The 16,829-nt window shown below is 41.5% G+C and overlaps 1 protein-coding gene across 6 annotated transcripts in view; it reads right to left on the reverse strand.

Moving 5' to 3' along the window:
- The window catches only part of kmt2d (lysine (K)-specific methyltransferase 2D), a 244,793-nt gene that overhangs the window by 67,526 nt on the left and 160,438 nt on the right, over positions 1–16,829 (reverse strand). For 3 of the 6 annotated variants that reach the window (XM_087985601.1, XM_087985602.1, XM_087985600.1), the window contains 4 exons: positions 14,520–16,454; positions 13,085–13,264; positions 12,190–12,347; positions 7,439–9,798 (listed from right to left, as the gene is read on the reverse strand). In XM_087985601.1, coding sequence (XP_087841727.1) covers positions 7,439–9,798; positions 12,190–12,347; positions 13,085–13,264; positions 14,520–16,454 — 4,633 coding nt within the window. Of the gene's footprint in view, positions 1–7,429; positions 9,817–12,189; positions 12,348–13,084; positions 13,265–14,519; positions 16,455–16,829 lie in introns of all 6 variants that reach the window. The other 3 variants (XM_043681829.2, XM_043681828.2, XM_043681827.2) reach the window with 2 other exon arrangements.

The raw sequence follows: 16,829 nt of genomic DNA on the forward strand, positions 1-16,829 counted from the left end.
TCAACTCCTTACAACTTGCATAAATGATGGAAGAAAAGGTGGAAGGCATGGTTGCTAAATTTGCTGATGACAAAGATAAGTAGAAAAGCACAAGACTACAAAGGGATGCAGCTAAGTGAATGGGAAAAGATCTAGCAAATACAGTACCATAAAGGAAAATGGGAAAATGTCCATTTTGGCAGGAAGAATAAAAAGCATATTATCTAAATGGTGAGATTCCAGAATTCTGTGAATGCACAGGGTCCTGGGTTTCCAAGTGCATGAATCTCAAATGGTCAGCCTGCAGGTACAAGTAATTATGAAAGCTAACAGCATGTTATAATTTGCAGTGAGGGGAGTTGAATACCAAAGTATGGACATTATGTTTTGGATGTAGGTTTGCTCACTGAGCTGCAAGGTTCATTTTCTGACGTGTCATCACCATACTAGGTAACGTCTTCGGTGAGCCTTTCCCACTTTTGGGCCAGTTTTAGCGTATTGTACTCATAGGTGTTAGCGAGTTTTGAGAAGATTTGTAGCTCAGGTTGAAGTTCTAGATGTAGGTTTGCTCGCTGAGCTGCAAGGTTCGTTTTCAGATGTTTCACCACCATACTAGGTAACATCGTCAGTGAGCCTTCAGGCTCAGGAAACATAATGGACATTATGTTTCAGTTAAACAGGGTGGTGAGACATTATTGGTCACCTGGTGTAAGATAGAATGCAATGCATTGGAAGCAAGTCAGAGACTGTTTACTAGACTAATATCTGGAAGAGGCAGGTTGCTTTAGGAGGAAAAGTTTGACAGACTAGGCTTGTATCTGGAGTTTAGGAGAATACAATGTATCTTGACTGAAGCATACAAGATCATGAGAAGTCTTGACAGGGTGATTATGAAAAGGATGGTTCCTTTTGTGGGAAGACCTAGAACTGAGGTGGGGGGGGGGGGGGGGGGAAGAGAAGCACTGCTTTAAATTAAGGGGTCATCGGTTTAGGATAGTTGAGAACTACTTCTTCCCTCAGAAATTTGAGTACCTTTGGTAGAGGTGGGTGGATTCTTGATAAATAAGGGAATGAAAGATTAATGAGGACAGGCAAGAATGTGAAGCAATCTGATCACCCATTGATTTGCAGAACAGGTTTGAGGGGCTGAATGGCTTGTTCTTGCTCCTCCTTCAGATATACTCCATAAGAATACAGCCAAGAAGAATTCATGGTAAGATTGACATGAGATCCAGAGGAAAGCTTCCAATGCTGGGTCAAGTTGCCTGGAGCTAGTACACACCATCATTAGACAACTTAGTGAATACCACTGTTTTTATGATGGTCTGGCCCAAAGTATCCAAATGATGTCATCTTCCATGTCTTAAAATCAATATTTCTAGTTGCCAGTAGATCAAGAGGCCGAGGAGGGACTGTCTGCCTTTTTATGGCAACTCATTGAATGGCTTATTTAAATAGTTAAACTGGTAATACTGCATGGTCCAATTCCCTAGTATACTGCCTCCAGAATATGCGAGATACACCCTCAAACCAGCCTTTGCCAACAAGCATTTGTATGTGTCTCAAAGAAAAAAAAAGTGATAATAGTGGAATCAGAGAACATGTCATACAAATATAGGAGAGCCAATGCAGAATATCGTTATTTTATGTAAATTAAGTTTTTTGCTCATTATTGCAAATTATTGCAGTCCAGAGATCATTATGCCAATGATCTCTGGACTGATAAATGAAAGACCCTTATCGCCATTTTTGATTAGGTTTTCCTATTTTAGCATGTTGTTCTGAGTAATGAGAAATATTGTTTTTTTTAAATAGGAGTAATTTCTGCAGATTTGACACATTAATCTCCCTATTTTACTGGCGTACCCAGCACTGCGTTTGCATAGTCTGCAAAACAAGTCAGAGTAAACAGACAGCAAAAGATTGTGTTTCTATTAATACTGCATGGTCAACTAGAGGAATACAACAGCAGTAGTAATATACTCAAGGGAAATCAGGAGGGAAAAAAGGGCACATGAGATAGCTTTGGCAAATAGGGTTAAGAAAAATCCAAAGTGATTCCACAAATATATTAAGGACAAAAGAGTGACTACGGAGAGAATAGGGCTCCTTGAAGATCAAAAGGGCAGCCTGTGTATGGAACTGCAGATGGGTGAGATACTAAATAAGTATTTCACATCAATATTTACTGTGGAGAAGGATATAAAAGCTAGAGAACTTGGAGAAATGCATAGTGATGTCTTGAAAATCCTCCATATTAGAAGTGGTGCTGGATGTCTTAAAACTCAAAGGTGGATAAATCCCCAGGATCTGATCAGATGTACCAGAGAACTCTGAGAAACTAGGGAAGTAATTGCTGGGCTCTTTGCTGAGATATTTGGACCATCTCCATCCGCAGGTGAGGTGCCGGAAGACTGGGGATTGGCTGGCGTGTGCTATTATAAAAGAAAAGTCAGGGAACTACAGACTGGTGAATCTGACATCATTGGTGGACAAGTTGTTGGAGGAGATTCTGAGAAACATGATTCACATGCATTTGGAAAGGAAAGGCCTGATTAGGGTAATCAGTATGGCTGTGTGCGCGCAAAATAGTGTCTCACTAACTTGAGTTTTTTTAAAGTGACAAAGACTGAAGAAATTAGAGCAGTGGATGTTGCCTACATAGGCTTCAGCAAGGCGAACAACAAGGTTCCACATGGTTAGCAAGGTTAGATCACATGGAAATCAGGGAGACCTAGCCATTTGGATACAAAATTGGCTTGAAGGTAAGAGACAGAGGATGACTGGAAGCCTGTGACCAGTGGTGTGCCACAAGGATCAGTGCTGGGTCCACTGCTTTTTCTAATTTATGTACACGATTTGGATGTCAATATAGAAGTATGGCTAGTAAACTTGGAGATGACACCAAAATTGGAGGTGTAGTGGACAGCGAAGAAAGTTACGTCAGAGAACAATGGGACCTTCATCAGATGGGCCATTGGGCCATGGAGTGGCAGGTGGAGTTTAATTTAGACAAATGGGAGATGCATTTTGGAAAGGTAAATCAGGGCAGAAAGTATACACTTAATGGTAAGGCCCTAGGGAGTGTTGCTGAACAAAGAGACCTTGGGGTACAGGTTCATAGTTCCTTGAAAGTGGTGTCACAGGTAGATAGAGTAGTGAAGGCAATATTTGGTACACTTCCCTTTATTAGTCAGGGTATTGAGATTAGGAGTTGGAACTTCACTTGTGGCTGAACAGGACATTGGTTAGGCCACGTTTGTAGTATATTGTGCGAATCTGGTCTCCCTCCTGAAGGATGTTGTGAAATTTGAAAGGGTTCAGAAAAGATTTACAAGGATGTTGACAGGGGTGGAGGGCTTGAGCTACAGGGAGAGGTTGAATAGGCTAGGGCTGTTTTCCCTGGAGTGTCATAAGCTGAAGGGGGTGACCTTATTAGAGATTTATAAAATCATGACAGGCATGGATAGGGAAAATAGACAAGGTATTTTTCCCAGGATAGGAGAGTCCAAACTTAGAGGACATTGGTGTAAGTTGACACAAAGATTTAAAAGGACCTGAGGGGCAACATTTTCACACAGAGGATGATGTGCATCATGAATAAGTTGCCAGAGGAAGTGGTGGAGGCTGTTACAATTACAACATTTAAAAGGCATCTGGATGGGTACATGAATAGGAAGGGTTTAGAGGGATATGGGCCAAATGCTGGCAAATGAGACAAGATTAATTTAGGATATCTGGTTGCATGGCCAAGTTGGACCGAAGGGTTGGTTTCTGTGCTGCACAACTCAGTCCAAACTGCTTGTACCCACATTGACAACAGTCAAGTCTTAGGAATTTCCAAATCTAAGCAGGAGCATATTTGGACCCCAATCAGTCAAAATCTTTCAACCTACCAGCAGAGCATACTGGTAAGGTCCTTGCTGCATGTCAATGTAGAATCCTCCAAGCCATTAGGTGGGTAGTTTGCAGAGATATTGAGAGCAAAGCATAACCTCCCACGACAGGTCAATTCTCCAATTCCCATTAATAAACCAAACTGGCTGGGTAATCACTCATAATAGTCTGGAATACTCTAGACCTGCATGTCACAGGTAATAAATTACGAAGTCTACCGAAGTGGATCAACTGGATTCTAATCTTCCTTTTGCAGTTAGCCAACTTGAAGGCAATTCAACTCAAGCAATACCATTTATCATGATACCCCATTCAATGTTTGCTCCGTGCACTAGCGCACTGCAAACTGAAAGCCTTCATGTAAGTCATACATAAATAAGACATCCTTTTAAGTGTGCATGATTGCACAAAACAATGGAAAAGAGAACTCTCACTTATCTATACAGTGACTAAAAAGGTCTGCAATTACAAATGCTATTTTGCAGAGATAATAATTTGAGGGGTGGCGATAGCCTCAGTTTTATTACTAGCCTAATAATTCAGAGGCCCAGGTTCTGGAGGATTTAGGAATTTGAAATTTTAAAATCCTGAAATTAAATGTCTAGTGATGACCATGAAACCATTGTTGATCGATGGAAAAACTCATCTGGCTCATTAATGTCTTTTAAGGTGGTCACCTTTGCCTGGCCTCCACGTGACTCCAGGCCCACAGAAACGTGGTTGACTCTTAACTGCCTGCTGAAGTTACCAAGCAAAGCACACAGTTGCAGAGCCCACAACAGAGTTTAAAAAGAATGAAACTGGACAGTCATGACAACGCAGTAGATGTGGAGGCACAGTGGTATAGAGTTAGGAGGGAGGTGCTCTGAGTCCTAAACATGAATCCTGGGCCCCATGAAGTCTCATGGTATCAGGTCAAACATAGGCATGGAGATCTCCTGGTGATTACCACACAGCACACAAGCCAAGGGAAAAGTTCTTCAATGGTTGGAGTTATAACTGGCACACAAGAAGATGGCCATAGTTGTTGTAGATCAGTCACCTCAGCTCCAGGACATTGCTGCAGGAGTTCGTCAGGATAGTGTCTGAGGCTCAACCTTCTTCAACTGCTTCAATGACCTTCCTTCCATCTTAAGGTCAGGACTGGGGATGCTAGCTCATGACTGTACAATCTTCAGAACCATACAGGTCTCCTCAGGTACTGAAACAGTCCACATGCAAATGAAGCAAAACTTGGACAATATCCAGGTATGGGTTGGTAAGTGGCCTCAAGACTGACGGAGCCTGCCCACCATCTGAAAGGCACAAGTCAGTAAAGTGATGGAATACTCCCCACTTGCTGAGACAAGTGCAGTTCCAACACGCAAGCATCCACTTAATTTGCACCACATTCAACAAGGTTCACTCTCTCCACCACCGACACTCAACAGAAACATTGTACCTTAAGATGTACTGCAAAAATTCAAAACAACTCCTTCCAAACCCACACAACAACAAAAAAAGAAACTGCGGATACCAAAAATCAGAAACAAATGATGAAGGGTCATTGGACCTGAAAAATTAACTCTGATTTCTCTGCACAAATGCTGCCAGATCTGCTGAGTTTTTCCCAGTAATTTCTGATTTTGTTTTCCTTTCAAAACCACGACCATTAAGTGTCACAACAGGGCAGCAAATACATGGGAACACCACCCCCTGCAAGTTACCATCCAAAATGCTCATCATCCTGATTTGGAAATATATAACCATTTCTTCAGTGTTGCTGGGTCAAAATCCTGGAACTCCCTCCCTAAGAGCACTGTGGGTGTACTGACACCAAATGATTTGCAGTGGCTCAAGAAAGTTGCTCATAACCACTGTCTCAAGGGTAATAAATGCTGGCCCAGACAGAATCAATCACATCCCATGAGTGAATAAAATAAAGATTTTAAAGCCTGTTGTAGGTATTGGTACAGGCATACACTCACAATGACTTGAGAGGGACAAGAATGTCTGCATGTGGGAGAGAACACACATGATCAACAGAGAGAGATTGGATTGATCATTGTTCAGATTTCAGAGATATAAAAAACAGGGAGCACGACTTCAGCTGTGCTCATATCCCTGCCTCTGAGTAGGGTGCAAGGTTCACACTCAACTCTAAGCAGTTCCAGTTCCTGAATTCAGAGTATGCATGCAGCAGGATAGTCTCGGCTAGTTGGTGCAGGGAGTCCACAGTCATTAGATGCAGGAACCCATAACACCCATTATACAGGACTAACCACTCTATCAACTAACATAAAAATTGTTACAGTCATGAGAGCAACATTACAGCTGATTGAACAACTTTTACAATCAACATGTAAAAACTTTCCTTCTATAAAAACAAACTAAACATCATACCTTTTCTTTCTTCTGAATGCTCCACTTGAAAGGGAATAGCACTAGTTTAACTCGTTTTGTGTTTTATCTCTTAGTATAAATCTTCCTGAAAAGTGATACAAAAATCTGGATGCAACTGATTAATGGAATATACATTGCTATTGCGTCAAACCTACACCTGAACAAAGGATAACTCAAAACTTTTGTTGACAGGATATGATACAAACACCAAAGATTTCCTGGAAAATGTTGCATTAGTACAGTATCAGAGATCCCGGAGTCCATATGTTGCAAGAGGAGATCACATGCAGCATCACCTAGCCACAATATCACGACATTTTTCACAAGACGACAGTGTATGCTTTCCTTTGAATATCACAAACGGACAACGTTCCTACAGCTAGTCGAGGATGAGGAATGGAAAGAATTATGGTGACCGAACAAAATGAACTATGACTGAACTGTGATGGGTCCAGAATACAAGGAAACAAGAATTGAACCAGTTGACCATCAGCAGTTAGCCCTAGTTATTCGAGAAGGACACAGATTTATTTACAATGTTAAATGTTGCCTTGCATATTATCTAATAATTACAGTTTCCCTTTTTTATTTCTACAGCGTGATGGTAATTGTAACAACGACAGCCATTTGTTCATGGCAACTTGCTCAAATTCTTATTGAATTACATAATTTTCATCACTAAAAAAAAATGAAGCTTGACTAAACAGTAGTGCAAAGCAGAAATTCAGTTTGAATAAATTAAATATCGGAAATTGCAATGGTGGAAAGATAAAATGAACTTTATAATGAACACAAGACCACCACCCGAATGGAACACAATTGAAAATAATGGGAAAAAACAAAGTGACTTGCACTCATGTAGTGCATAATCACTTCTCTCAAAAGTCTCAAAGCACTTCACACATTATGAATTACTTTGAAGCACAGTGACAGTAAATGCAACAGTCATTTTGCGACACCAAGATTCCATAAACAACAAGATCTATGACTTGGTATATCTTGTTTTTCTTTGGTGCTGCGTGCAGCAGGAACAATGGCCAAGATACATAGAAAACCTATTACTACCCACATGAACTACACAAAGCAGCATTCAAACAATTATATTGCTAATTTAGTGCATCAGCCAATTCCAGACAACCAAAAAGAAATTATTTGCAAGTTTGCTCATTACCTACTGTACCTGTATCTGGGAAGAAAGCATTGGCTAATTGTTGCTGCTGTTGCATCACAACTTGCTGCGTCTGCTGCATGATGCCCAACTGCGAAACAGCCAACTGCTGAGTTGGCAGCAATTGTGGTGAGGTCATATGCTGATTCTGTTGCGTAGCCACCAACTGCTGCGGTGCGTGTTGTCCTGTTGCCACATGCTGCTGCTGCGACATGACGACATGTGGTGAGGTTCCAAGCCGTTGCTGTGACGCTGTCAACTGTTGCTGCTGGGAAGATGGAAGAGATCTTGGGATCCCCAAGTGATGATGCTGTATCACTCCCAGGATATGTTGTTGTGGTAGGTTTAAATTTTGTGATGGCCCCTCAAGGTGCTGAGATTGCTGTGTTGTTGAAAGGTGTTGAGAAAGTCCTGGATGACTCTGTTGATGTGAAACCTCAAGTTGTTGCAGAACTTGGAGAGCCTTTGGTGTTGAATGTTGCTGCGGTTGTTGCGGTGGTATACACTGTGATCCTCCCAATTGTTGCTGCTGCAATTCCATTTTCTCTTGCTCAAGTAAGTCATGGAGGAGTAGTGGAAGCTCACTTGCTTCCAGGGAACTCTCTACCTTAACAAGGTCATCCACAGATCGACGTTTTGGTTCCATACTGGACACGTGATGGCACATCTCGTCTAGTCCAAGTTTATCTATTGTTGGTCTAGACTGGGCAGCTAGTGGTATCTTTGATACTAACTGAGCCGAAGATGTACAAGGTTTACTTTCTAAATCCAAGTTAGAATGACCATTGCTGGAAATATGTGTAGTCCCATGACCACTTGAAGCAACTGTACCACTTTGAGCAGTAGTTTGTGTTCCACTGGTAGTACATTCAGTGCTATGACATTGCGCTACACTTACGTTAACACTAAGGCCAGTTCCAATACTGAGTAGCACTGATGCTGCCCCTCTCTCACCATTTCCCTTTGACTGACTTTCTGATTTTATCAAAACTGTCTGTGCGTCAGATGTATTTGCTACAAATTGGCAGGGTGAATTTTTGGAGATATTCTCCTCAACCTTCAGTACTAGATCAAGAGTAGGTTTGGGAGGATCGTCAGTAGATGGGGACCTGTTAACTGGATCACTGCACTGATTGTTACTGTTTGTCTCTGAAGTGACATTATTCACTGATCCACACATAACCCTATCGGATGTAGACAGTGTATCTGCAACAACATTGGATTTAGGCAATGTTTTTTCACGCTCATCTCCCTTTGCCGTTTTTTCCAAATCAGATTTGTTAACTTTATTGAGTGTACCTTTAATTGCAGGGTTTACAGCATCTTGATGAGCTAGAATATCCTGACCTTCCTCTGCCTTCTCATTTGCAGATTCTACTAAACGTAACTGCTCTGTAAAAATGTCCTTTTTGTCACCTGTGTCTAGCTCAGGGTCAGTATAGGCCAGTAGATCAAACTCTTCACACTTCAAGAGATCATCTAGATGGGGGTCATTGGTTTCTAGGTTATCAAGGTTACCAAGCTCATCATCTGTCTTACTGTCTGGGTCAAGACTCAGATTGGCAAGGTCATCTTCTTCATCTAGGTCTTTAGGCGAGTCAAGTTCTTCATCTAAGGCTTTTTCTACTGAATCATCACAAGGGATTTTCCGAGGATCTAAATCTGCATGCTCTGTAACTACACTGGACATCGATGGGACAGAGTTAAGTGGAAAGGATACAGAGCTATCTTTCAAACTGTCTGAGCAGCAACTAGGAGAGGATGATGTCGATGAAGTAGTTTGAAACACCTGTTGTGATTGAACTTGTGCAGTAGATTCTAAAGGCTCTTTTGTTTGGATATGCTGTTGGGCATTTGATACTTCCACTGATTGAGGAGATGGCGGCAACTGAGCAGAGATATTCTGCTGGGGCAAGAGTGCAATCCCAACTGGTGACTGCGACAAAGGTGTACCTGGACCCCTTGACATGACCTTGCATCCTTGCATTTGGTGCACATACTGATTGATTTCTTGATTTGGTAGTGGAAGACGCGGTCTTGGCTGGGGAGCACGCTGTGTCAATTGGGCAGCAATGGGTAAACGTTGGGAATTGTGTCTCAGTTCTATGTACTGAGGGCTCACAGGAATTGGTGAAGCCACAATTTGTTGCTGTGCATTTTGAAAAGTGATTTGAGTGGCAAGTCGAGGGTTAAGTCCAGTTGTGTTGTTCATTTGCATGGTCATTGCAGGCCTGCTAACATGCAAAGCCTCAGGTTGCTGGAAACGAGTCTGTCCAGGAAGTCTTTGTGCTAACTGCTGCTGCCACTGTTGTTGTTGAGCAGCTGGTAAGCTTCTTGGGTGAAATCCTTGCGGGTTACCAACTCCTGATTGTCTAGAAAAAAATATGCAACTGTGGATATAAATAATGGAAAGCAGCAATCTTTAGTCAGAGTTCCCTTTAAAATGGGAATACTTTTAAGACATTATTAATGAACAGATCCTAGCAATAACATCTCACTCAACTTGTTTAAAAGAATTAGTGACTAACAACTTCAGGGAACATGGAAAAAAATTCATCCAACCTCAACATCTTTAGAAAGTGCAAGTGTCCTTAGCAATACAGAAGGTTTGTTGCAGTCACCAGTTGGGATTGCACTCTTACCCCATATTTCCTTCCTGCAAATCTTCAGTTCCATTTTACCTTGACTGGATCCCTTATTGGCACACTGAAATTATTCCAATTTCCCTATGATTTAATATTAAGGATATAATTCCCTGCAATCTAATATTATCATTCCAAAAACCTTCAATCTGATCTCCAATGATTTAAAAAAAAATCCAACAATGCAAAATATCAACAGAACTGGGCATTTAGATTATATCCCATGCTCACGAAAAGATCAACCTGAAATATGAACCATCCTCTGAACTCCAGATGTGGACATTTCACTGCTGGGCATTTCCAGTATTTGCATGCTTTCACTTTGCCTGCCTTATTTTCCTCCATCTCTCAAGTCGACAGATTGTGCTTGATCAGATTTTTCACCTGAAGAACTCGGCTGACATTCAGCACCCATCCTCCTTTGTTACAGAGTCTGTAGAGTCATACAGCAACGAAACAGCCCAACTCATCCATGCTGACCAGGTTTCCTAAACTAAACTAATCTCATTTGGCCCATATCCCTCTCAACCTTTTCCATCCATGCACCTGTCCAAATGTCTTTTAAATGTTGTAATTGTACCAGCCTTTTTCACTTCCTCTGGCAGCTCATTGCTGTGAGAAAAACATCCCCCTCAAGTCCCTTTTCAATCTTACTCCTCTCACCTAAAACTTATGCCCTCTACTTTTGGACTACCCTACCCTGAGGAAAAAACCCTGGCTACTCACCTTATCTACACTCCTCATGATTTGATATACCTCTATAAAAGGTCACACCTCAGCCTCTTATGCTCCAGGGAAAAAGGTCCCAGCTTATCCAGTCTCTCCTTTATAACTCAAACCTTTTAGTCAGTGTAATATCCTCGTAAATTCTTTTTGCATGCTTTCCAGTTTGATAACATCCTTCCTATAGCAGGGCGACGAGAACTGTATGCAGTACTCCAAATGTGGCCTTATCAATGTCTTGTACAGCTGTATCTGTCCCAACTCCAATACACAATGTCCTAACCGATGAAGGTGAGCGTGTCAAATGTCTTCTTTGTCACACTGTCTACTTGTGACACCACTTTCAAAGAGCTATATAACTGCACCCCTAGGTGTCTCTGTTCGATAACACTCCCCAAGAACCCATTAACTCTGCAAGTCCTGCCCTGGTTTCTTATCAAGATGCAACACCTCACATTTATCTGAATTAAAATCCAGCTGCCATTCCTCAGCCCATTGGCCGAGTTGATCAAGGACCCGTTGTACTGTTAGATAACTTTCTTCACTATCCACTATACTAATTTTGATGTCATCTGCAAACTTATTAATCATGCCTCTAATATTCTCATCAAAATCAATTATATAAATGACAAACAACAATGGATCCAATACTGTTTCTTGCGGCACACTGCTAGTCACAGGCCTCCAATCTGAAAAATAACCCTCTACTACTATCCTCTCCATCTCTCCTACCATCAAGTCAATTTTGTATCTAAATGGCTAGCTCTCCCTCGATTCCCATGTGATCTAACCTTACTAACTAGTCTACCGTGCGGAACCTTGTTGAAGGTCTTCCTAAAGTCGTTGTAGATAACGTCTATTACTCTGCCTTCACCTATCTTCTTGGTCACCTATTCAAAGGTCAATCAAATTTGTGGAACATGATTTCCACTTTTGCTTCATCATAATCTCTACCCCCCTCACCATCCAAGGACCCCTGCTTTGGTTCCTTTACAATTGTTGGAATGAACTAGCTTGCATTTGAAGCATCTGTTCCTTAAACATTACCCACTGACAGGAAAGAATTATGAAGCAATCTCCAGCTCCATTTTACCCTAATCGGCTTTCTTTTCATCACATTGAAATAACCCTCTTCCAACTTAGAACTATTTGAATTGTTTCTTGCTCTTTTTCATTCCGAATTGAAAAGTCAAGATCTCATCCAAATGCAACCCCACAGACCTTTAATCCATTTCATTTTCCAGCAATGCCTTCTTTCTAATTGGGCCAATAACATGGCGACAAAGATAGTTTTTAAACTTTCAGCTAGCTCCTTATGCTTTAACAGACTGCTCTACCAAGTTAACCAGTACATACGACTATTTAAATACAAATAGATATTAGTTAGATTGCAAGTACCTGGACGTGTTTACTTCACCAGTAGGGGTACTGCCTGGCTGTGGAGGCCTACACAGATTCTCATCCTGAGGAAACAATCGCTGTTTATCTATGACCACCGGATTTATTAGTCTTCCATTTCCTGAGCCAGGGATTAGCCCTCTCAGGCCAGACCGATCCTACAATAAGCAAAAATCAAGATTTATATTTCTTAAAAAAAATTAACTTGTGTACTGCAAAAGTAAATTAAAGCAGTTTAAGTTGTCAGATCCTTTACAGTAAAAAGCTCTTACAGCAATCCAGAAATGTTAGATTATGACCTCGCTTATATTTTCCCTCAACTATCACTACCAAAATAGAATAACGAGCAAGTTGCCTCATCGTTACTTGGAGGGCCATAAGATCCACATAATGACTGTCTCAATTGTTCTTGAGTACTTCAGGAGCGATGAACTTTGAAGTCCTGCAAATTTGCTCTTTTGAAACATGATGTTTCGGAGTTGTGATACGATGGTTGATAAATCCAAGATAAACTGCAAATGCTGCGCTGTCTCAATAACTGCAATATGACAGAATATCAAACTTCAAACTCCACCTTAGTACATCTGAGATCTGGAAATGATTTGACTAACTATAGCCAAGTGGTCAGGTTTGGGACAGAGGTGGCTTCAGAAGGATCTGCAATGAATATTCACATATGTGGAAGATTTTACCTTCTAAAATGAAGCAGCAGAACACACATTGGAGGGGAATGGGAGAACCATTAGTTTTTTCAAGCTCCTACACATGAAAAACCTAAGCGTAACTGTTCAACTAAGTACAATTCATGTTATCAATTAGCCCAGATATTAATTGATGAAAAGGAGACAGTACGGGAAGTTGTTTAAAATACCAGACAACCAATATCAGTAGGTACCTGGGAGAGGGGGTATGGAGGTGGTGCTCTTGTCTGTAGCTCATGGGGCTGGTTTGAACTTTCTTGCGACCAACTAGTTGTAGTAGTGCCTCCCCCGCATGCAGCAGCCTGTTCTTTCTCCTGTCGCAAGTTATTCCGTTGTATTTGCTGACGGATCAAAAGCTGACGCAATCTCTGCCGCTGAAAAGACAAAGATACTTAAAGGAATTGCATTTCAACAAAAGTTGTAATTTTTTCATTAAATAGAGATCTAAACTGCAGCAATTATAGCAATTGTTTATAGTCCAGAGATGATGGAAGTTAAATTCTAAGCTGTCCAGTAATACTATCTTTCAAAGCAACTGGCAAGTTTGGTCAATGCTTAAAAAACAGATCACTTGGATCACCTCAACCCATAACAGACTGCACAAAGGTATATTAAGAACTCCCCAAACAAGGATCCAGCATCAGTTAACTGAAAAGATATTCAAATGGGGGGAGAAAAACACTTTTCTTTTATATACCGGATTTTGAGATCTCAGGATATCCCCCACGGCTATTCAGAAATAAATCTTTTTAAGTCTAGTCACTACTGTAAGGTAGGAAACTTGGCAGTTAATTCATGCAGAGCAAGGTCTCACCAATTTAAAAAAAAGAGTCTAATCATGACAGATGATCTGCTTTAGTGAAAGGAACATAGGAAATAGGTGCAGGAATAAGCTACTCAGTCCTTCAATGAGATCATGGCTGATCATCTTCCTCAATGCCTTTGCCCCATACTATTCCCATTTCCTTCTACATCTTCAATATCCAGAAATAAACAGAAATATGTTTGAATATACTCAATTACTGAACCTCCACAGCACACTGTAGTAAAGAATTCTAAAGTAGAAAACTTCAGATTTTTCCATATATTCCATCTGCCAAATTTTTGTCTACTCAGTAAGCCTGTTTAAATCTTCTTGGGGGCCTTGTTGTATTCTCAACTCAAGTTCCACCTAGTTTGGTGGCACCAGCGAACTTGCAAATCTTATGTTTAACCCTCACATTCAAACAATTGACATAATTGCTGGGGGACAAAGCAGCAGAGGTTATGGGGTAACTGCTGATTAAAACACTGGGGAAGTATGTCTGTTCTTCAAAATAGTGCCACGAGATCTTTTATATCCAGACAGGGAAACCAGGGCCTTGGTTTAACATTCATAATCAATATATAACTCAGGTAGTGTAACAATTTTGTCTGGGATATAACATGAACATACATCCTTCTAAAATGAAACAGGACAGAATCACAGCCATTTAGCCACAACTGACACTAATAACGTTTCATTATCTTCTTGCTTCCCAGTGACCTGTGATTGCAACAGTTAACTATAACCAAGTGTGATAATTCTAACTTAAAATAACAGTTGGCAAGTGTATGTAATCAGTTTCATGGAATACTACAGATTCTAACCTGTCTCTGTTTCTCCAGCTCTGTCTGACTGAGATTGCCAGTTTGTGCTCCCCTGTTAAATGGAAGCTCATGCAAATCTCTGCTGGGAGATGCCGGGGGATGCACCGGTGTGGAACTCTCACTGCTTCTCTCTGATGGAGATGAATCAGTCACTGAACGGCTGCTTGAAGTTTGGTACGAACAATCTTGCTGCAAAGGTAGTGTATCTTGCTTGATCAAGGATGGCCGTAAAGGCATATTGGTGAAAGTTTCATCTCTCGTGATAGATGCTGAATCTGGAAGTCCTGACTGATTATTGGCATTGAGCGGAGGACAATGAGCATCATTTGTATTGAGCTGGCTGCCCATCAGGTGACTTTGTGGAAAATTATTTGCTCGCGGCATCTGAGATATTGACTGCTGAGAATGGGTTTCTTTCACCATATCGCCTGGTGAAGAAGTGAATGGAAATGGACTTTGTGGCTGAGCACTGGTAAACGTCTTGGAACATGCATCAAAAGAGTGAGGTCTTGGCGATTGAGGCTGCATTACATAAGCTGTTTTTAAGCTGTCAGTGTGTTGAGAAAACATTGCTGAATGCGGAATTGTACCAGGTGGCTGCCCATGAGGCACTGGTGAGGATTTAAATCCTGTGTCAACCATTTGGGGTCTCTGTGGCTTGTGAAGCTGAGCATAAGGATCTCTTGAAGGTGGCCTAGAATAAGGATCTGGTGATTGGAATCTAGAAGCAATGGGAGACTGAGAAAATGTCTCATTGGAATGTGGCCTGGGTGTCAATGGTGAACTGCACTGAGACTGTGGACTCATGGGGACCCTGGAAAGAGAATCAGAAGGGAGAGATTTAGGAGGTAGCGGAGAGCAGCTTTCGCTAGAAGATGGCCGTGGTGTCAAAGGAGGTTGATGATATGGATCAGAAAATGGTGTAGAAGGAGACTGCCTGTACAAATCTGTCTGGGTTTGTGGTGAGACACCCTGAGACTGAGGGTGTAGTTCCTGAGAACGCTGAGTAGGTACTATGGGCGTTTGGTCCATATACGATGATCTGGGAGTTAAAGGTGCTTTGAAGATATCTCTGTCCCTCCCATCAGAGAGTGACCGTACATTCATACTTGGATCCAACATTGCAGCTCTGTAAAGTGCCAAGGAATTTGCACTCAAATCTTGCCTCATGACTCCTGTATACTGTTCATTTCTGGTATGCTGTGCTCCAACTTCTGAATCTGAGAGTCGCCTTAACTGTTCCCCAGTTGATGATGGTAATGCTAAAGTTTCAGTTGGTTTCGCGTAACAATCTGTTGCCTGCGATGAACGAAACCCTGGACTTCCTAAAGGCTGATCAACTGTGTGGCTATCATGCGACTCACCGAGCACTCTAGATCGAAGGTAAGAGTCAGGAGTTAAAGGGAGCTGATGGTGTGACGTGCCTGCTGTTGTAGAATGCAGCTCCGAAGAACCAACAAGCTGTGGTCGGCCTGGAACAACAGGACGAGGTACACCCGATTGGTGATGGGAGCTGTTCCATGCTGGTGCTTGACTTGGATTACTGGAAGACTGAACGTTTGGTTCCTGAGGGTATGGTGTGAGTGAATGCCCAAAAGGATCCTGGGCTACAATTCCAGTTGGAGACTGCATGTGCAGTTTTGGAAACAAATCACTGTTGGAGTCTGTAGACGATGGGCTTGCTGACTGCAATTTCACAAATTCATTGGCCGAGGTAGTAAATGATTTGTTACCGTATAAAGAAGAATTCTGGCGTAAACCTTCAATCCTTAGTTCTGCTGGCGAACTGGAATTCCCCCCAACTAACGTTGCAGAAGTGAGATTGCTCACTGCAGTATTCTGAGTCAAGGTTTGCAGATGACGGGGTGGTTTACGATCCTGTTTTACATCTGGTCTCTCAATTTTGGGCTGCCTGTTACCTTGCATATCAACTTGCTGTGAAAACAAAAGGAAAAATTCCTTATATGTTGGGTTAATTTATTCAGAGAGGTGCAGGAGAAGGGAGAGGGCTGATCAGGACAAGTCAACTTGGCTCTTGAATGCAAATGAAGATGTCACAGTGAATAATGAGAAAGATGCAAGAGTATATAAACACAAGCTAAAAGTATGTAATTTCACTATAATTGTGAAAATCTAATAGGTAATCACGGTTACATGATGTTGACAGTTGGTAAAAGAACTAATGCATTGTTGTCCTCTAAATGGCAAAAACAGAGCAAGCATACACAGAAGCAATCTTTTGAACCCTGATGAAAGTTTAAAAATGAAGGATGAATTCACCTTTCAACAAAGGTCACCCTTGAGCACAAA

The sequence above is a fragment of the Chiloscyllium plagiosum genome, unplaced genomic scaffold (assembly GCF_037043375.1).
Source record: "Chiloscyllium plagiosum isolate Xiang-an unplaced genomic scaffold, Cpla_swu_hap1 HiC_scaffold_53X, whole genome shotgun sequence".
Taxonomy (NCBI): domain Eukaryota; kingdom Metazoa; phylum Chordata; class Chondrichthyes; order Orectolobiformes; family Hemiscylliidae; genus Chiloscyllium; species Chiloscyllium plagiosum.